At 30.8% G+C, this 22,319-nt stretch overlaps 3 protein-coding genes and 1 long non-coding RNA gene across 7 annotated transcripts in view; 3 read left to right on the plus strand and 1 right to left on the minus strand.

Annotated features, from left to right (window-relative positions):
* LOC104757324 (DNA-binding protein DDB_G0278111) overlaps positions 1 to 718 on the plus strand; it is a 2,016-nt gene extending 1,298 nt beyond the window's left edge. Inside the window, exons 5-7 of the mRNA XM_010480058.2 lie at positions 9 to 100; positions 236 to 307; positions 403 to 718. Coding sequence (XP_010478360.1) covers positions 9 to 100; positions 236 to 307; positions 403 to 435 — 197 coding nt within the window. The 3' untranslated portion in view covers positions 436 to 718. The remainder of the gene's footprint in view (positions 1 to 8; positions 101 to 235; positions 308 to 402) is intronic.
* LOC104757325 (probable WRKY transcription factor 71) lies at positions 8,248 to 9,746 on the plus strand. Its single transcript, XM_010480059.1, has 3 exons — positions 8,248 to 8,670; positions 8,820 to 8,966; positions 9,150 to 9,746. Exons 1-3 carry the CDS (start codon positions 8,336 to 8,338, stop codon positions 9,529 to 9,531), a joined length of 864 nt encoding a protein of 287 aa, XP_010478361.1. The 5' UTR covers positions 8,248 to 8,335; the 3' UTR covers positions 9,532 to 9,746.
* LOC104757326 (glycine--tRNA ligase, mitochondrial 1-like) lies at positions 10,331 to 13,348 on the minus strand. The gene is made up of 9 exons (XM_010480060.2): positions 13,049 to 13,348; positions 12,576 to 12,952; positions 12,363 to 12,480; positions 12,093 to 12,287; positions 11,777 to 12,001; positions 11,604 to 11,663; positions 11,443 to 11,523; positions 10,930 to 11,335; positions 10,331 to 10,838 (listed from the first exon to the last, which is right to left on the minus strand). The coding sequence occupies exons 1-9, from the start codon at positions 13,307 to 13,309 to the stop codon at positions 10,606 to 10,608; spliced, it is 1,956 nt and encodes a 651-aa protein (XP_010478362.1). The 5' UTR covers positions 13,310 to 13,348; the 3' UTR covers positions 10,331 to 10,605.
* LOC104757328 lies at positions 14,122 to 18,188 on the plus strand. 4 transcript variants are annotated; one of them, XR_762407.2, is made up of 5 exons: positions 14,122 to 14,490; positions 14,670 to 14,893; positions 15,126 to 15,199; positions 17,696 to 17,795; positions 18,143 to 18,188. It is a non-coding gene; the product is annotated as an uncharacterized LOC104757328 (long non-coding RNA). The 4 variants fall into 4 exon arrangements; XR_762405.2 differs by having other exon boundaries at positions 18,154 to 18,188; XR_762406.2 differs by having other exon boundaries at positions 14,682 to 14,893; positions 18,154 to 18,188.

Raw genomic sequence — 22,319 nt, forward strand, 5'->3', positions numbered from 1 at the left:
CTCTATAGTTGCTCGAATTGCCCTGGTAAAACCTGAGAAAGCTAGAGGTGTAGAGGATGTTATTTTGAGGGCTGCTCAAATGGGACAGATTGTTGAAAAGGTAAAGATCCAGACGCTTTTCCATTTCGTATTTCATAATTCTTAGGTATCATCTGGTTTTATCCAAGTGTCACTGAGTCTGCATGAGTGTTATGCATCTACTAAGAGTTATTGAAATACTCTGTTTGCTTTACAGGTTTCTGAGGAACGGCTTATAACACTGTTGGAACAAATAAACAGCCAAACTGCCAAACAAACGAAAGTCACGGTACAGTCTACACAATCCTCAAAACACACAAAACCAGGTCTTGCCTTAACCATCAATGTCATTGAGTTTTAAGTTTATCTCGGATGTGTTAACAGATCCATAGGCGCCGTGGGGTGGATGACGATTAGGAAGAAGAATATTATGCTGTACTCTGAACATCTATGGGGGATCTCACTGTCGAGTGTGCGTTCACTACTTAAAAGCTACTGTTAAATATGTTTATTGTGAGTGAATCTTTAATGATTTTCTTCTAGATGCTTGGGATGAGATTAAAGTAAAACTGAAACTCTGCATTTTTTTTCTTTGGCATTTCGTCTGTGAACTATCTTCATCTTATGATGCTCTCTTCTCGCATTGCCTGCTATGATTTGAATATTATTAGAAAGAAAAACGATTCTGTTCTATTTTCTACTTCGCATATTTTTGATGTTATTGCTACTAATTCTTGATTTGCTCAAGTTATTTTGTGGATAATAGTTCATGCTCTAATTTCAACTTCTAGTGGTAGTGAAGGATTGATTGTAGCCTACTTCAGCATTATAAGTAACGCCTTAGTTTAAGCCCTGTTGTACATTGAGTACAAAGAGAAATGTTAGTTTTGATTTTCAAAATACAGTGAGAAATATAAAATGCTCTTAGTAGTTAGCTTTGACACTCAAAGTAGTTAGCTGTTACTTCAAATAATTAAAGAAAGGGGACATTATTGTAACCAACGTAGATGAATGCAAATGTAAGACTTGGTCACTCAAAACAAATGAAGAAATTAATTATGTAGACACATCTACTTTACTATTTATTTACCACTCCAAAAAAAAAAAAAAAGACTGCTTTGACACTCAAAAGTTGTTGTTCCTTCATAGAATCGTAGAGAAAAAGGCGACGTCGTCGTGATGTATATATCTCCTCTTCAAAAAGTTTATATTTTTGAAATGATTTTCTTCGAGAATCAATGAATTGTTTAAATGAAAAAATTTAACCATTCGCTAAACCATCTTTTCGCGTTGTCGTAGACTTATATCAGTTATATGACGCAGTTCTGCAATGATGAAGACGTGCCTATTTTGAAAAACGTAATTAAAAAAAAAAAAAAGACAATTAAACAACATTTTATGTAAAGTGTGTTACGGTCCGTACAATTATCCGATTAATAAAAATTGTTCATCTAAGTGATTAGAAAACGACATTAGTGGAGTGGATATTGAAACTTTATATTACGAATTCAATTAAGCCTAAACGTTGACTTTTGACTTATGAATTCTACACTCATTGATTTCTTATTTAAATTTCCTATTACTTCATTTTTTATTTTTGTCGGCTTCTCTTTGGCCTTTGTGATATTCATATGTATCTCATACAAAAATATAGCATAAATGAATGTAACACTACCCGTTTGTTGATAATGCTATTTAAAAATATATATATATATATATATATATATATATATATATATATTTTTTAGATCATATATAAACAATTCAAAATCAATCAACAATTTCGAATTTTTAGGACAGTCGATGGTTAATTAGAAGGAGAAACGTATGTTCCTGAACGGTAAGGACATCACTGTAATTGTTTTTTCTCATTGTTTTGACGAAATTAAGGATAAGCAAAAAACCAAAAATACTTAGTGATGACAGACCTATCAAACAACTAGATATTTTAACTTTTATGTTAACTCATAAATTGAAAGATTGCCATTACCAATAACAATACATATTACCAAACACAATACCTGCTCTGATCGTCGAAACATTCATAATTTTAGTGTCACACTCACACTCAACTAAGAAGAATTGACATGAGTGGTTCTTTTGTCTTTTCTTTTCTTGTCAAACTGACATGACTTAGTTCAAAGTTTATACTTTCATTTTTAGTTATATAATTGAAACTGAAACTGTATAGGTTGGATGAGTCGATAGAGCTTTATTAAAACTAAAGGTATCACACGACATACATAGATGATTGAATGTGAAAATGTATTTAATTTATGGTAAGGAATTGATCATTCAACCTATCAGAAATCTTGGTGATGTGTTTTTTTTTTTCTGACAACAAGAGAACAAGATTGGATCAAACAAGCCAATACGAAGGAACAATGTTTACTTAGGTAATTAAGTGCGGAACTGTGCAAACTTGTCGCGCAAGATTATTCGTTTTACCATTCTGAGATTGAGGGACGTAGACTCCTCTTTATCCGCCTGTATGTCCTCCAGATAAGGCATAAAAGCTGGCCACTCAGAAGGCAAAGACACCATCTTCACTAAGTCGGAGCAGTCGGTGAGAAAGACGACAGATTGGTTATCTGTCCTAATCATGCAACGCATAGCCTAGATAAAGACCTCAATCTTGGCATGGAGAGGGGAAAGATTACAGCGAAGGTTGGCAGCTCCTATAGTAGGGATATCACTCCAGGGCGACGTGCAAAATCATCCTCTACCGCTTGGTGATGTGTTGTAATAGATTAATTAGTTATTTATGTAACTAAAAATAGTAAAATGCACATGTTTATCTAGAAAACAATTCAGATATAATATGATTTTAGATTAATAAAATTCGTTTAAGTTCTTTATGATTACAGTATAGAGTTTAAATTTATAGGGTAATATAAGCAGTAATTTGTAGGTGAAATTTTTAAGAGAAAGCGACAACCATGCACCCTTTTACTTGTACAAGTGTCTCCGAACTTTACCTATCAATTAATCTCATACTATTTTAAAAATTTTATATGATAATAATCTATTATGGAGTTTTTAATTATCCAAAGTTTTCTAGAAAGAATTTCTATTTATTTTATAATAACTAAAAAACTCAAACGTCTAATTGACTTATCAAACACCTAGACTTTAGGTGTATTATTGTAAAACTTTTCTTGGTTTATCATAAATAAGTAATCGACAAAATATAATTAGAAATGCTATTAGTGCTTTAGCATTGTTTAACTCCGATAACAAAAAAAAAAAGCGAGTGAATGAAGCTTTTTTTGGTTAATATCCAAGAAGTTGAACCTATTCCCACCTGAACACTTTTGGTAAAGAATATGTTCTTTTTTTGGTTTAAGCCTTTAAAGGTTATTTACTTAGTTGTACTGCAAAATATAACACACACAAATTAGTAGGTTCGACCAACTCTCACATCGTGAATTTCAAGCGGTAATTATAGAATTTTAAAGTAACTAATATCATTTTAATTAAACGAACACAAATTCGTGACAAAAATAGTATCGAGCGGTGATTAATAAGAAACCATGCATGGATCCCAATTATATAAAATGACATAGGGCTTCGCTCATCATTTAACATAAAGGGAAAAGAAGAACACACACATGACCAATGGCGGACGACTTTGCTGACCCTAATAAATACTCTGCCATTTGTCTCCACGTCTTCATTAACTTTTAGTACTCCTCTGTTTCATAATATAGGCATGTTTAGACAAGTATTTTTGTTTCATAATATATGATGTTTCCAATTTTCTATGCAACTTTTAGCTTAAATCTATATTTTATATTATGTAGTCTTATCTCTGATTAGTTAAATTGTTTAAAAGTAACTTTTTCGTAATATGTGTGTTTTAACTAAAACATCCTATATTTTGAAACGGATGAAGTATGTTTTTCAAACATTACTAATGCAATCATATGGTCAGTATATTTATGTTTTCTGAATTCCAAATACTGGTAAGATCCAATCATTTGAATATATACGAATATTAGTTGCTATAATATATATATTGGTCAGTATGATCATTATATATATATATATATATATATATTTCGTTTCTCTATGTTTTTCTTTCAATGCTATATATGATCAGATTTTTTTTCTGCTATATCAGGATTGGACTAAATCTTTTAAGACTTATCTTATTGAAGTAATTTATAAAGCTAAGGAAAGTGTGAACTTATTGCTTTGAAGGACGTTGAATGTTCATAAAGCAAGCGGTCATCGTTGACTTTGAATCAACAACAATAATGTAGCTCCAAAGCAAGGAGTATATATCTAACTAAAGCCCTTATTTAAACATGAAAGAGATTAGTTAGCTTCTTTTTTATGGAGGTTCTTTGTAGTGAAAAAAAAAAACGAAAAAGGTTATATAAAAATTAAGTGTTCTAGGGAGAGGGTAAATTAGTGGAGACTTTTGTATTTTTTGGGTTAAATATTCACTCGTTTTGTGTGTTTATGCATAATTAATATATGATTCGTTATAATTCACCAAGAAAGTTTGCTTTTGACGAGTGCAAAGATGTTGGAAGTAGATGTATAATGTCTACATTGCTTTATACATTTAACTTCTATTTTATCTTTATTTTTAATATCCATCAGTAGGACTTTTACGTAAGTATACTTTTTAAATATATAATGCATTTGCATAGACCACAATTTCTGATAATGTCCAATCGATTGTTACTAAAGGACATGATGGCTATTTAAATTTGTTATACAAAACACCATATGGTGATGATGATCATGTCTACTACGTTAAGAGGATGTACCTATGTCTGTCAAACGCGAGTTTTCTATTTTACTTTTATGTTAAGTCAAAACCATATTAATAGTGAATTCTAATAACGTACATACTTTTAAGAAAAAACTATTCATCGCCGCAAACCAAATGTATGTTTACAAGACAAAAAAAAAACAAATAAGATATCAAAAGTTTCATTGCTATTATTATTACGACTAGGTTTCAGAAAATATTTTTAGAAAAAAAAAAAAAATTTAAAATTTAAAATTATATATTATGAAATTATTTAAATGTAACAGAATAGTTTGAATACATAAACTGCTACTAAAAACACAATCATCAAAATGAAAACTTATAAGAAATTATGTAGAATAGATGCAATTTTGTAAAACATATTGTTTAAAGTATTATGAATAGTTTTTTTTATGAAGAATTATGGTAAAGAGATACAATTAAAAAATCATTATGACAAAGTGATACTAACTGAGAATATTGAACTAATGGTTGTAATGAGTATATGTAATTTTCTATTAAATAACTATAATTAAAAATATATTTACTAATGAGTGAAAATGTGTCAACGAAAAATTAAAATTAAAATATACAACTTTTAAAAACAAAATAAAATAAATTTTAAATATTAAAATATTTTTTATCGAAAAGTTTCGATAAATAGACGTAACTGTAAATTCTAGATTAAGTTTTATTAAATTTCTATATTACTATAATCATTTCTAAAATTTTAGTTAAATTATAGAATAACATTGAATATTAGACATTAATATTCAAATTATTTAGATTCAACATAAAACGAAACTTTTGTTTCAACGAACAATGATTTGTTAGTTATTGATGAAGAGACAAATATATAGAGAGTTCAAAAGATATGACTGTTTAAATCAACACACCTATTAGAACGAAAAGTTGGGATGAAAAAATATGAATAAAATATAGTGAAGAGACACAACTCTACAATGAACAAATACAACTCTTTGAGTTTTTTAAAAAAACATAAAACCAATTTTTTTACAAAAAGTACTACAAAAAAACAGTTCTCATTTATTCAGATTGTTATTATTATTTTTAAATATTAAAATATTTTTTAACGAAAAGTTATGATAAACAGACGTAACTGTAAATTCTATATTAAGTTGTATAAAATTTCTATATTGCTATAATCATTTCTAAAAATTTAGTTAGATGATAGAATAACGTTGAATATTAGTTATTAATATTCAATTATTTAGATACAACATAAAATGGAAAATCTGTTTTAACGAACTTGTTAGTTAGTGATGAAGAGACATTTATAAAGAGAGTTCAAAAAGCATGATTATTTAAATAGACACACCTATTAAAATGAAAAGTTGTGATGAAAAATATAAATAAAATATAACGAAAAGACACAACTCTACAATGAACAGATACAACCGTTTGAATTTAAAAAAAAATGATTTTTTTACGAAAATGTACTACAAAAAATCGCAACTGTTGTGCTTGCACTTGATTATACCTACAAACTCATATAAACTGCTTTTAAATAAAAGACATCTTTATTACCATATTCAAAAGTCAAATCCAAAACCTCACTATATAATCCTTCTAACTCTTGGAAAAAGACTCTAGGTATTTTCATTAAATTTTTATATATAAAATTAACTAAAAGTTGTAAATTAGATTCATCATTTCAAAAATCTTTTGTTAAATCAAGAATTGGAGGAATCTCTTTACTTTTAAAACAATAAATGCTAGTAAATAATTTAGAGAGCTGTAAAAACCTTTGAGATTGAAATTTTATATTATTTTATGTCATGGCAAAAAAATGAAAACAGTTCAAACAGACAAATATATATATATTTCAAAAGGTAGGAATATTCGAATAGACACAACTTTACAATGAACAGTTGCAACTTTACAAAAAACCGTTAAAATGAAGAATCACAACTTTTTGTAAAACACACAATTTAAATTTTCTACAGATATTTTAGAAAATTATCCAAAATGTACAACTGGAAAAACACAACTTTTGGTGGAATTTATACGAATTGTTATTATATATAGATATTTTCATTAAAAAAATTTATATAAAATTTACTAAAAGTTGTAAATTAGATTCATCTTTCCAAAAATCTTTTGTTAAATTAAGAATTGGAGGAATTTCTTTACTTTTAAAAGAATGATTGCAAGAGAATAATTTAGAGAGCTGTAAAAACCGTTGAAATTGAAATTTTATATCATTTTGTGTCATGGCAAAAAAATGAAAACAGTTCAAACAGACAAATATATACAGATTTCAAAAGATATGAATATTCGAATAGACACAACTCTACAATGAACAGTTGCAACTTTACAAAAAACAGTTACAATAAACAATCGCAAACTTTTGTAAAACATATAATTTCAAATTTCTACTGATTTTTTGGGAAAATTATCTAAAAGGTATGATTGAATAAACACAACCTTTAGTGACATTTATTCGCTATTATATATAGATTATCTAATACATGTACGTGCGTGTGATTTTTGTACTCTATCCATTTTACAAAAAAAAAAATCGTAGATTAATTCATTTGATCGATTAGCTATATCATGAAGTTACAAACCAAAAAAAAACAAATAAAGAAGAAGCCAAATTAAAGCAGTGTGGTAGATAAGATTAGAGAGAAAAATATAGTTAAATGTTTCCTTTATAGAAACCACTTTTTGTTAGATAGCTCTCTAGCTGACTAATTTTAAGTTGAATTTTTCAAACCTCTCTTTTTCACATACATAAAGATATTTTAGCAATGTTATACCCACTAAAGTCTTGAAAGATGATGACCTTTTGAACTTTCCAATATCTCCAACTTGAATTCTTTCAAATTATTTTCTTTTTCACATTTTAGAGAGACTATATATGAATTCAAATTGCATACAATATTTGATAATATTTCTGTTGGAGAAAGTATTTTGATTACTTTAAGAAAAATTGCTGCGGGTATTAGATTGGTCAATATAGCTAAACTCGAGTTTTAATTGATTGGTTTAAATAGAGTGAACTAAAGAGAATATTTATCTTGAAATGATATGTTATAAATTCGATGTCATAAAGTAAAGACATGTAATTTTGAAAACGTTACACTTGTTGTAAAGAGAAGGTTTTTTTGATGAATAAAATTTTATATTCATTCCAAAGAAAAAAAATTTTGATGACATTTTATACTTAAAAAACATTAGCTACTTTCTTTTTTGTAAACGTAAGCTTAGTTACTCTATGTTTATTTATATAATCAATTGGAAATATGGGATTAAACTTCATTGACTAGTCATATAAATATATATATATATATATATATATATATATATGTATATATGTATATATGTTCTCCATATACTATCGCCAAAATATATATATTTAAGACCTTAACTATTGAATATTCAGAACTAAAGACCATCGAAGTAATAAAGTAATGGACTTGTATTTATATGACTTGATCACCCAAAGGCCAAAGTCCACATAGAACCTAACACCTAAGTTTGAAGAACCAAATCTCTTCCTTTTCTTTATCCTTCTCCCCTTCTTCGATGGATGATCATGTTGAGCACAAGAACACATCTTCAGAAGAAGTATCCTTCATGAGTTTAACTGATTGCTTACAAAGCTCATTAGTAATGGATTATAACTCACTCGAGAAGGTCTTCAAATTCCCACCTTATAGTTCCCTTTTTCAACCGGTTTCACCATCCAATACGGGCCCCATAGTAAACAACCCTTATCTAAATCTCAATTCGAATTCTCCGGTGGTCTCATCTTCCTCCAATGAAGCCGATCCTAAAGAGAACCCCAACGAAACTAAGAGTGACCGAATGGAGGACATCGAAGGCGACCAACATGGTGTTGGTGAAAGTTCCAAGCAAGTGTGAGTTTTTTTTCGACCTTTAACAATTCTGAACCAACTATAGACGATATAATGTGATCAAGCTTATGAAAATATGTAGACAAAGCAATTAAAGGTTTTAGAACGTTAAAACCCTAGAGATTAATAGGCTTTTGGTGGAATATGGTCAGGACAAAACAAGGTAAAAAGAAAGGAGAGAAGAAAGAGAGAGAAGCTAGGGTTGCATTTATGACCAAAAGCGAGATTGATCATCTTGAAGATGGTTATAGATGGAGAAAATATGGACAAAAGGCCGTCAAGAACAGCCCTTATCCAAGGTTTACTTCTTTTTTTTTTGCTAAGCAAGGTTTACTTCTTCACCACACCCTATTCAAACCCACACATTTATTTACGTGTCCACATGCAATTATTACAAGTTAAGAGTATATATATCATAATGGTTACAAAAAAAGTATATATTATCATAATATCTATTTAAGAGTTTATGTATCCGTTGTCAGGAGCTACTATAGGTGCACAACACAAAAGTGCAACGTGAAGAAACGTGTAGAGAGATCGTTCCATGATCCATCGATCGTAATTACAACATACGAAGGAAAACACAACCATCCAATCCCATCGACGTTGAGAGGAACCGTGACCGCTGAACATCTATTAGGCCACCGTGGTGGTGGAAGCAATTTCCTCCATAGCTTCCCTCGTCACCATCAAGAGTTTCTCATGGCAAAGCATCCTCCGGCCAATTATCAACGAGTGGTTTCTATGTCGTACGAACAAGGTCATGTGATCAATAGTTACAATAATAATAACCATCAACCAGGTGTTGACTATGGTCTTCTTCAGGACATTGTTCCTTCAATGCTCTTGAAGCACGAATCTTGAGAGAGGGCACGTACTATATAATCGAAGCTTTATGATTACATATATAGAAGAGTATATTATTTATTAGGTGTTCTAATATTTATTAATATATATCTTCAAATTCATGTGTATATATGTATTTCACTGCTGATTGCCTACTAATTATTTGGAGTTTGATTCTTGTAAGAGTTAAAACTTTGTGAACGTCTCTAATCTCTATATATGTTAATTTTACATTTCGTGCTCTTCGAAAACTTGGTATTATATCATGTGGTTCGAGTATTCTGAAAATGATTTCATTATCGGTCAACAAAATTGCTAACTTATGTTTTAATTTGCATTTTAAATAAATGTCTTCACTTTGTTTGTTGGTCACGTGGGAAATGCAGAAATTGTTGACTCGAGGTTGTATAATAGTAATACTAACGAAAACGAGTTCACCCTAAATCAGTTCCTTGAGACTTCAATTAACCCAAAAGTATTTTTCTGTATGTCAAAACAACAATTAAGGATAGAGAAAATACATGCTTTTAATTCTTCGGTTTACATTTTATGACTTTAAATTTGTTTCAAATAATTTCAGTATGGGTTTTTAATGTAACTCATATTATATTTGATAAAAAAAATCTAGTGTTATTTCTATTGTTCTGTTTATAAAATGTATTAATAATTTTTTTTTAATAAAAATATTTAATTTATGTGAAAATATAAAAAACCTTGACACAACTTAAAATAAAAAACGGAAAGAGTATAGGAAACAAAAAATGGTCACACGGAAATTTGACAAGCCTACGGACGAAACACATTGAGAAACAAACACTTACTTACCCAATTCTGTTTTATAGATAATCTGGTATATGGATATTTTTTGTGACAAGAAAAAGACACTAAAATGGCCACATTCAACTAATTAAGCCTTGTTCAAGCTAGAAAAGTAGAAAGAGAGAAAGAAACTTAAGGTAAAGCATCCTATTAGCCCTCAGTATATATATCTGCAAGGATGGTTAATTGTTTGAAGATAATATCACATTTCAACATGAAAGAAGCCATCATATAGCTAGGCCATGGTGATTTAAAGAGCTAGCTTGTAGCTACTCACTCGTCTGAAGCAGCAGAAGAGTGATGTGGGAAGCTTGCCCAGACGTCTTGCCACGTCATCTTTCCCTCTACGACTGAGCTCACGACGGAAGCTGCCTCCTTCACGTTGACTCGGACTTGGTCTTTGCTATCTCTTTCTCTGATTGTCACTGATGTCTCTGAGTCCACTGTTATCGCAAACGGCGCTCCAAATTCATCGGATTTGGCGTATCTCTTGCCTATTGATGTACCTGTTTCACATACACACAAATCTTCACTCGTTTAATTTTCTTCATTTCAAAATTTTAAATAACTTCAGTTTATTCAATTTGTTCTACGTACCAGTGATGTCAATCTTATGTGACATGTCAAAAGACTTGAGTTCCTTGGAAATGAACTTGGCTGCTTCCTCGAACTGTTGGTTCTGAACAAGCGGGAAAACCATGCACTTGTAAGGAGCTAAAAGAGGATCAAAACGGTACACGTTCAGCTGTTCATCCCCTGCCTTGCTTGGCCTTGTGCTAAACTTATGCTCGTACAGACAGTACATGATCCGACCAATCCCAAACGATGGTTCAATCACTGACGGAGTGAAAACCCTCACGTGCTCTTTCGTCATCTTCTTTGTGATTGACACCATGTTCTTCTTGATGCTCACGTTTCTCCCGAGTGTGCAGACTTCAAACTCCATTTCCCCTTTCGAATCCAGTGTTGCCTTCATCTCCATTGCTTCTTGCTCACTCATCGCCTAACAAAACATTAATTACACGGAGCATGTTCTTTTTATTATAATCCCATAAATATGAAACAAAGAAGCTATTCAGTAAAACAATATTAGACTCAAGTCAGTCTAACCTCCAAAGCTTCAACAACCTTCTTTTGATCTCCCTTAAATGCGAGACCCAATTCTCTCTTCACAGGAGTAATAACAATTTTCTGAAATAAAAGAGGAAAATATTAAGGGCAATTTATAAAGACAGATATATATGAAAATGTTGAGTAACTCATATATATACCTCTACTTCTTTAAGTTCAGCAAGTTTCACTTCAGCGACAAGAGCAACGCGACTTTTTTCCTGCCATACAACAATGTATATATCCACAGTCATCTACTTGAGTAAGTTTTAAATAGGAAATACATACCCCAATGGGTTTTTTTATCACGGAGATACAATGTTAAGTTTCTTACGGAGTGAGCATATAAGTCGTATGCAGACCTATCTGCAATCCCAACACATTCTTTCCACCCATATGAGCATTCAATTTCAGCATCCCAACAATCTGCTGCATAGTGAGCCATTTCATTTGCTAGATGCTGACGGAACCGCAACCGTTCCTTGTCTATGCCAAGACGGGTTAGGAAAAGATACACTCTCCCAATGAAGTATCCTAGAGTTTCACTATTCACAGTACCCTGTCCCGATACATTTTCACTTGCACGCATTAGTATAATAAGTCTTTGAGAGTGCATATAATGTAAAATAAGTAGGCGATAGCTAACTTACCTTGACAACAGCTTCACCAAGGACAAGTTTTTTTGCAGCTTGGCCAGACGTTTGTTCCTCCCTTGGGAACATAAGGATTTCCAGTTTTGCTACATCAGGGAATTTAGGATGTGACTTATTGTCAGGATCAACAAAGTGCTCAATTTCTGCTAGCATGAATTCACGAGTTCGAAGAAGCCCTTGACGAGGAGATATCTGCAAGTAATAATGCTACTTATTTAAAACCAGAGATAATAAGAAACAAGGCTATAGATGGAGATAACTACACACCTCGTTCCTAAAGACTAGACCAGTTTGAGCCACGGCTAACGGAAGTTTTTTTCCATTGTCATAATAATAGTCCTTAAAGTTGACAAAGATGCCTTGAGCAGTTTCGGGACGCATGTACCTGAAGCAGAAGCACACACAGAAAGTAACTTGTTAAGAAAGAAACTAAAGTACACCTAGTTAATCATAACATGAAAATGTTAGATATACTCTCACCCAGGAATCAAACCAGCTGGGCCAATGGATGTTTGAAACATCAAGTTAAACGGGTAAAGATCAGAAAGTGGATTCTTTGTGACCGGAGCAGTGATCCCATACTCTTTGATCTTCTTACCAAGATCCTCAATAGAAAGATCTTCCAAAACAGCGAGAACATTCTTCAACTCATCAGCTTCCTCACCAGAGTGGTCTTTCTCCAGTTTCTTTTCACAATAGTCCTTGAGCAAGTGGTCAGCACGGTGACATTCTCCAGTTATCACATCATTAACCATAGGATCAGTGAACTTATCCACATGACCAGATGCCTTGAGAACAGCCTCCGGTGTCAAACTTGCACAACGAACTTCCGCCATGTTCTCCTCACGTACGAAAAACTTTTAAACAAAAAGCAAAACCAAACACAAATCATGTTCTTTTCTATTACCGAACTGTGCAGAGAGAGATGTATGAGAATGATCCTTAATTCTTACCTTGCGCCAAAAGTTAATAATGTTGAGTTCAACAAGGAAGCCAGGAGCGCCGAGATCGTATAGTCCGGCGACACCTTTGTAGATCTCAAAAGAAGGTTTGTAGAACAAACGCCGCTCGAGCGTATTGACGACGGCTTTTCGGAAAGCCTCAAGGTTTCCGGAGCTTAGGGCAGTTTGGAGGCTAATCTCGACGGCGTTACCCTGAGACTCGACGGAGGAGGGTTTCTTCGATTGTTCGGCAGCTTCCATTGTAGTCTGCATCGGAGCGATGGGTTAATGGTATCGAAAGAAAAAAGTGAATTTGTTCACCTCTAGCCTCTAGGTATTAACGGGAAAACTGTGGTTGGTACATATAAATTATATATTGTTAATTAGATATGACTTCAATTAGTTTGGTGAACAAATTAGGCCCAATTAATTTAGATTAATTAGGGTTGCTTCAGGGACGAGGCTAGAATGCCATAAATTGAAAAAAGTTAATCTGGCGTGCCATTTCTTAATCTGTATGCCATTAAAAATGCGATTTTTCCAAATTACCCTTAATGAATAGCACAACTAGTACAACTAAACTAGGACCCAACCCGCGCTACAGCGCGGGGGAATATTTTATTATTGTTAAAACGGATAACAATTTAGAAGATGTTATAGTATCTGTTTATTATAGTGTCTATGTTTGTCAAATTTGCCATATCTTTTTTATAAATAATTAATTTAAACAAAACTTTCTTGAGATTAAGAGAATGAAAGAATATTTTACTTAACACGTGGTTGTGTAAACACGATTACTGAAATATTATTTCACACGTTTTGTCTTTATTAATACGAAGTTGTACATAATAGTATAAATATATATATATATATATATATATATATTTTACACATCGTATACATGCGAAATCTATTGGACAATGTAATCACCATAGTGTATATAATTACTTTTACTTTATGATTTTAAATGTAATTCTGTAAAATGTATTCTATTTTGAAGCATTGAAAGAATTGGGTTGTATTATAAATAGGTCCACCAACAAATTTGGGTCTTTGTTTAACACTTTTTTTTTTTATATTTATGATATGGGTTTCGGTGGGATTTCTATTAAGCTTTTATTTTAAAGAGAAAGGTGTATGTTTGTTAAACAATTGGGAATCGAGACATTTTTTCATCAACATCGTTTCCATCGTTTCATCTCCAATTGGGAATCGTTCAATCTTTTCATCTCCATCTTCTCACGATCAAATTTTCAGAAAAGAGAGTAAAATCAAGTTCAATACTTCTGCAATCAACCGAATCTTGAAGAGAAAACAAAAAATTGTGAAATGAGAGAAGCTCCGATTAGTCGAATCAATTGGGTTTGTCTATGAAGATGATGGTGCTATCAATCGGTTGATTCAGTTTTCACCCATGGCTTTAGCGATCCGATTTATGTAAACCAATTGGATTGGTAAGTTGCTAAAAGTTATGAATAAATTTTCTTTAAATTTCCTCGATTTTACATGTTCTAACTCTTTCTGTACTGTTCTATATCTCCAATTCAGTTTTGAAAACGAAAATTGCTAATATTAAAAATAGTATATCATTACCGTATGTGATTGTTTGACATGTTTCCTGTATTTTTTTGAGTACATGTGAAAGCCTATACTATCAACCGAAGGATATATATAAAGACATCATGATATTCGTAAGATAAGTAGTTGTTTCTTAAAATGTTTTTAATTGTTTTTTATTGGAATATTACATCTTTACTGATTAATTTGTTTTGCAATTTAATCCAGGAAATGAAATGAGAAGTACTTCCAGTAACCCAGTTTATTACAATAGAGTATAATGACATGAAGCCATAAACAGTAAGCTTAATTTCTGAAGTTTTCAATCTTTGTTTAAAATTTGTAGAACTTTCCAATTTGTGAACTTTTTGTTAGTCTATCCGTTTTTAGTTACTGTTTAAGTTATTCTCAAAGAACGATTCTAAATAATTTTTTGTGGCTTTGTATTGAATTGAAAGAATTAGAAAATGTTATCTGGGAATAATTGGTAATATACTGACCAGGTGTAAGTATTTTTTTGATTCAATGTCAGGAGATTGATTAACGTTTTTTGGAGGAAGACTTATTGATAAGAGAGGATAAGTTTTAGCAGAGAAAAAATTGAAGGTATGTCCTAATTTGTTTGTTTAATAAGAATACTTTTCCTATGCTTCTTGTTCCTTTGGTTGTTTGAAAATGGAAGATTAGTTTGATTGTTTTTTATAATAAAGATTAAATCTATAACAACTTATTCTTTGTCATTTATTTGAAACTTGAAAAGGATAACAAAACATAGGAATAGGGAAAGTAATTGAAAAAAACAAAAAATAAAAAACAGCATAAAAAATCAAATACTTCATTCTTCTATTAATCCTCTTGCCAAACATGCTTCCTTGTATGATGGATATACAACTCCATCATAAGTCCTCAGATCTTCATCACTTAATGGTCCTTTAAGAAAACGGAAGAGAAGTTTTAGGGATAAATTACCAGTAAACTTACTTGAAATAGAAGTAGTTCTTCGAGTGTTCAATGATCTCTTTCTTCGTTCGAAGCATTTTCCTTTAGGGATCCAAGTAAAAACCTCAGGAATCTCCTCAAAAGTTAGTTGTCTTGCAACTTCAGAATTACGGTTTAGGTCGAACCAAGCCTCAAGTACTGGATCTGTAACATTCTTTGGCTTTCCAATCTTTGTCATGTTTTTACTGGAAAAGGTTTTTTTGGGCTAAGCTCAGTTTGTGGTCTTTGTGGCAAAGTATGAAGTAAGGAAGTTATATAGGTGGTGAAGTTTAGGGTTTTTAGGTTGTAAATATATCTTATTAGATCTCATTTGTGCTCTATTCTATATATTCGTTCAGAATATTCTAAAATAACTAATACAGCTTATTCATGGGAATACTATGATCTTCAAAATCTTCTAAATAAAAAGTAAATATGTTTCGAATGTTAAAAAATATTATAATTAAAGTACAATTTTTAATTATGGTAAAATGCTTTAAATAGTTTTCAATGTTTTAAATCTTTATGGTAAATTTTTTTTGTTAAACTATATAATAGATTTAATATATTTACATTTTCATTAAATTATTTTAGACTTACATTCCTATAGAGAACATAATATAATAAGGATACAATCTTTTGATTATGTGTGCATAGTATTACATTACTATATAGTACGTAATATAAAAAATGGAACCTTTTATAAAATTAATATCTTAAGCAAAACAATGGAAAACTATTTGGTTTACTTAATTAAAAAAGTCTAGAAAACAATCTTTCGTAAAAAAAAGAACACATGATCGAACCTCTTATAAATTCTGGAATACTTCTTTGAACACTACATTCATTGTCTGCCTTTGAATCTCACCTTCCTTGTCAACAATCAGAACTTTCAAACCTTTCTTAGAAGTCACCCTAGAAAGAGCAACATATAATTGCCCATGTGAGAAAACCGGTCGAGGCAAAAATAGACCAACTTCGTTCAATGATTGTCCCTGACTCTTATTGATGGTCATAGCAAAAGCAAGAGCTATAGGGAATTGCCTACGACGCATCTTGAAAGGTAGCTTGGTATCAGATGGCTTGATAAATGTTTGAGGAATCAAAACTAAATCACCACTTCTGTCTCCTGTAATAACCATCGCCTCTAAAACATGATCAGCCATTTGTGTTATCTGAAGTCTTGTTCCATTACATAATCCACCTTTAGGGTCTAGTTTTCTCAACAACATAATAGGAGCCCCGACCTTTAGGCGCAAATTATGATTTGGTAATCCTGAGATTTTGATACTATTTAAGAAGTCAGGAGTGAATACCGGATTGTCTGCAGAGTCTAAATCAGTTGGATCAATACAATCACAACTCAGGAAGCTTTTTTCTTCACCTGGAAAAGTTTTCAAAAATAATAAGTAGTTTTAATATTTCTGAAGTTTAAATTTAAAAACAAATGATCTAGTAAATTTGAAAAACTTTCAAAACCTCTAATCAAAAAGAAACAAACCTGGTAATTTATCAAGCATGATTTGATTTATGGTATTGACATCATCATTTCTTGGTGCTAAAATAGCTCTCTCCTGAAAAAATTTTGCATCCTTCTTCGTTTGCAAAGACGCAAAATCCCCATATATAGCTCTGCTGATTGCTTCTATAGGATCATCAACATCAGTAATTAAAAATGTATAATAAGTAGAACTTCTATCGATATTTTTACCTTTGAAAGAATTGATCTTAGCAAAGCGCAACAGACAAATCACCACCTGTTGTCTATTGTTTTCACAAGCAGCTAGGATTCTCTCAGCAAAACCACCCCACAATGTACATGATAGTCGGTCATCACTATATGGTTGATGAATAAAGATAATTTAGTAAATAATTATTAGAATAACTGAACTTATTGATCACGATAATACCGTATGTCTCTCAGCTCAAACTCAACTTTCTTCTTGTCCTTGTTTTCGACTTGATGAATCTTAAGTTCGCCGACATTGACAACTTGACCTACGACATCTGTATAATCATATTTTTCGCACATCATATATAGTTATGATTAAATAACTATAATTAATTCTAACAAAAAGTTTTAACCAAGATACTTACCAACCAAAATGTTTTCATTCAATCCAGCTTCGTCAATGACCTTCTCAAAGTCAACCAGTTGGAGGAACATGTCATTAGTCAAGGACGCACATGGCACCATGGAGGTGATGTTGATCAACGTCATACGGTAAGGATGGTTCGTAACCCTGAATTTCCCAGCGGATCTAGTCATTGTGAAAGTATCAATGATTACCCATTGCCCCGATTTGATCAGTCTCTGGAACTTTCCAAACTGTGGTTTCTTCACAGTTGCATGTATGAGGGTACCCTATTTAACAAAAGGAAAGATATTAAACTTCAAAACACTTAACAATACATAACAATAAAACCTAGTAAAGAGTTCGGTAAGCTTACTGAAATATTAGCTAGAACCATTTCAATGGTTTCTCCGGAATAGACAGTGTTTTGCTTCCAAACATGAATGATTTTGACATGAATTCTCCATCCTGTTTTGAATGGCCTAATGGACTGCAGATCTGTGGTAGGGACGTTCTCGGCAGCCATTGGAGAAGGTTTGAAAAAAGAAAGGAGAAAGAGAAGAAGGTATGGTGGTTTACGATTCGATAAGTATCATAGTATTTATAGGAAGTTTCCATTAGGTATAATTTGATAGTATATTTTATGGTATATGGTATATTCGTAGCATTTCGGCAGAAAATCTTAGTAGTTAATTACGTAATATATTCTTAACAATTTCTTAAAGATGATCAATTTTCTTGGTGCAGTTAAGGATTCGAAATAAATTGGAGTATGAATTAGGAATGAAAGACATAATTAAAAACGCGGTTTGGTAAGATTTTGGAAGATTGATATCTGTAAAATTATTTTTATTTGAATTTCGTTTTCAATGAAAACGATACATAAATTATAAATCTATTTTGCAGGCTTATTTCAGGAGGCCCGAAATAGCCCATTTTTACATCAATATATATCCGGATATCCAATTGATAATTATCGGGTAATTTAGAATTTTTAACCCGATTCAATAGATTTAAAAGTCATATTTAACCTTAATGATATGTGTTAAGATAAATTTCGACTGGGGCATTTTCGGGCAATGAGAAAGTTGTACTTCTCTTTTACTAATATAGGGATGATAATAGAACAACTGGTACAAATGATATATAACGAGATAACTAGAACAAATGGTACAACTTCGATATTATAAGATCAACGGTACAACTGATATATAATAGGATAACTGGGTACAACTGAGTGAAAATAGCACAACTGGTACAACCACTAGATAATAGGACAACTAGTACAACTAATAAATAATCGTACAACTGGTACAAAATGGTACACTTGTACAACTCAAAACCCTAGCATCCCTAGACTCACTAATTCGCCGATTCTTCGCTGTCAACCTTCCAGTATTCCTCCGTCGTCAACCTTCCACTACACTGCTTCCTTCGCCGTCAACTTTCAGTACCTGAAATTCTCAATAACTGAAGATTTATTCCTATAATTTATAATCTGTATTCAAATTATCTTATGTTTTGACATATGCATTACAAAAATACATGTGTTAAAAACTTAAAATTATAAATTTAAACATTAAAATTTACTAATATTCTTGAATGATTTTTTTTAAAATAATACATATTAATATTTGAAAACCTTTTAATCTATTTAATCTAAAATAAATTTCATCGTTAGACATTCAGTTTAGTAATAACATTTAACTATCTATTTCATCGTAAAACCATAATTCACTTCATCATGGATTAGTTAAAAAATCTAATAACAAAAATAATATGAGCACATATGAGATAATATGTATATTGGTTAGTATTTAAAATTTAATATTAAAAATAATCAGTAAAAAAATCAGTTAACATATCCCCAAAATTTTTGGAAATCCAAAAATATCCTAAATATTATTCTTCTATATGTCATACTTTTATAAGTAATACTTTTGTCAATTTTAATCAATTAACCAAATATTCATTCTTACAAACACATTTTTCTATTTTATTTCAGGTTTCTTATATTACTACATGCATTAAAACTTTAAAATAAAACATGTAAAACTATACTTATACAAATCATGTATTGATTTCTTTTAATTTATTTATTGCTTCAAGGTTTTGTGTACTTACTTACAATAAAAATTTATATTACAACGATAAATATAATTTATATCCGACTAAAATTATGTTAAATAACTTATATTATTCTTTTTAACTTTGTTATTCATTATTTATTGATTAATATACATGCTTAATGAATTAAATTTTTGATTACACATGTCAAATTTATTGAGAAACCATGTATAATATAATTAGGATACAATGGAAAATATATTGATTTTGTTAGTTTTCTTTTTTGATTTAGGAAAATAAATGTTTTAAAATATAAACATGTAAAATTCTGTAAATATAATTAGCTGTCCTACTACGTTTATAAAAAACAAAATTGACATGTGTCAACATCTTACCAATATATTTGACACGTGTCACGATCTTGTTAATTAGTAATTTTGTCATCGAACTTTATATAATAAGATTGTACTTACATATTGATTTAGTTTGTCTACCCATATTTAAAGTGTAAATAAATCCAGCTTTATATGAGGTTCATCTGCAAGTATTTTTTCCATCATAGCAATCTGATCATCACTCATGATACCCCATTTTCTTTTGCTAGTATAGTTTTCCGATGTCTCATGGTTTGTAACTGTCTCTTTGGTGTTCATGATTTTCTACTGTACTCAAAGTTTTTATTTGATATGGAATACCACTTAGTATACATCTTTATATAATAAGAGATATGCTCAATTTCCTTATAGTGATAGGTAAATATTTTTTGAACTTTTTTTTTTCTAGAAATGTGGCCAATAATTAATGTAGAATAGTAAAAAACAAATTAATTGACGTATTTAAACAAAAAAACGTGGCCAATATTTGTTTCTAATTCATGTAGATTAGTAAAATAGTAAAAATCAAATTTTTTTCTATATTTGTTTTTGACACGTGTCAACATCTTATCAATATTTTTGACACGTGTCACGATCTCGTTAATAAGAAATTTTGTCATTGAACTTTATATAATAAGATTATCTATTTTTTATCGTCTGAATTTTATTATTGGTTGAAAATTATGAGAATTATTGCATATGATTCTACCATGTACAATTCCTTCTGACCCTATTAGATTCACTATATACACTCTTGCTCCATATTTTTGATGGACACCTCTTTCTCTATGCTCACCTTCAGTTGTATGTAGAATCACGGCGAACAGTGATAATTACGCATCACTGGAGATCGTCTGCAAATTTGTCTCTATTAATCTGCACAAATAATAAATTGCATTATCCGGGGCTTGAACCTCAGACTTCCTNCAAAATTGACATGTGTCAACATCTTACCAATATATTTGACACGTGTCACGATCTTGTTAATTAGTAATTTTGTCATCGAACTTTATATAATAAGATTGTACTTACATATTGATTTAGTTTGTCTACCCATATTTAAAGTGTAAATAAATCCAGCTTTATATGAGGTTCATCTGCAAGTATTTTTTCCATCATAGCAATCTGATCATCACTCATGATACCCCATTTTCTTTTGCTAGTATAGTTTTCCGATGTCTCATGGTTTGTAACTGTCTCTTTGGTGTTCATGATTTTCTACTGTACTCAAAGTTTTTATTTGATATGGAATACCACTTAGTATACATCTTTATATAATAAGAGATATGCTCAATTTCCTTATAGTGATAGGTAAATATTTTTTGAACTTTTTTTTTTCTAGAAATGTGGCCAATAATTAATGTAGAATAGTAAAAAACAAATTAATTGACGTATTTAAACAAAAAAACGTGGCCAATATTTGTTTCTAATTCATGTAGATTAGTAAAATAGTAAAAATCAAATTTTTTTCTATATTTGTTTTTGACACGTGTCAACATCTTATCAATATTTTTGACACGTGTCACGATCTCGTTAATAAGAAATTTTGTCATTGAACTTTATATAATAAGATTATCTATTTTTTATCGTCTGAATTTTATTATTGGTTGAAAATTATGAGAATTATTGCATATGATTCTACCATGTACAATTCCTTCTGACCCTATTAGATTCACTATATACACTCTTGCTCCATATTTTTGATGGACACCTCTTTCTCTATGCTCACCTTCAGTTGTATGTAGAATCACGGCGAACAGTGATAATTACGCATCACTGGAGATCGTCTGCAAATTTGTCTCTATTAATCTGCACAAATAATAAATTGCATTATCCGGGGCTTGAACCTCAGACTTCCTGATGTAGAAGCATTAATGAACCCTAGGCCAAAGGGACTTCCACTAAAAAAAATATTTACTACCTAATAAAATAAAATTACATAAGGCACTATCACACCCGGGATCGAGTCCCGGCTCCTACGAATGTAGGAATTTGGTTAATGGGCCGGCCAGTTGTGGCTCAAGGGTTGACAATAAAAAAAAAATTAGACAAAAAATATAACACAAGTTTGTTGTACATTTTTGACAATAAGTTTTTCATATTTTCTAAAATATACCAGTCAACAAAAATAACCTCAATTTCTAACAAAATTTAGATGTTTTTATATACTAATATTAATATTTATATTAATTAGTAATCTAAGGTTCCTAAATTTAATCTTATTTAAACCAT

Source organism: Camelina sativa, chromosome 17 (assembly GCF_000633955.1).
Source record: "Camelina sativa cultivar DH55 chromosome 17, Cs, whole genome shotgun sequence".
Taxonomy (NCBI): Eukaryota; Viridiplantae; Streptophyta; class Magnoliopsida; order Brassicales; family Brassicaceae; genus Camelina; species Camelina sativa.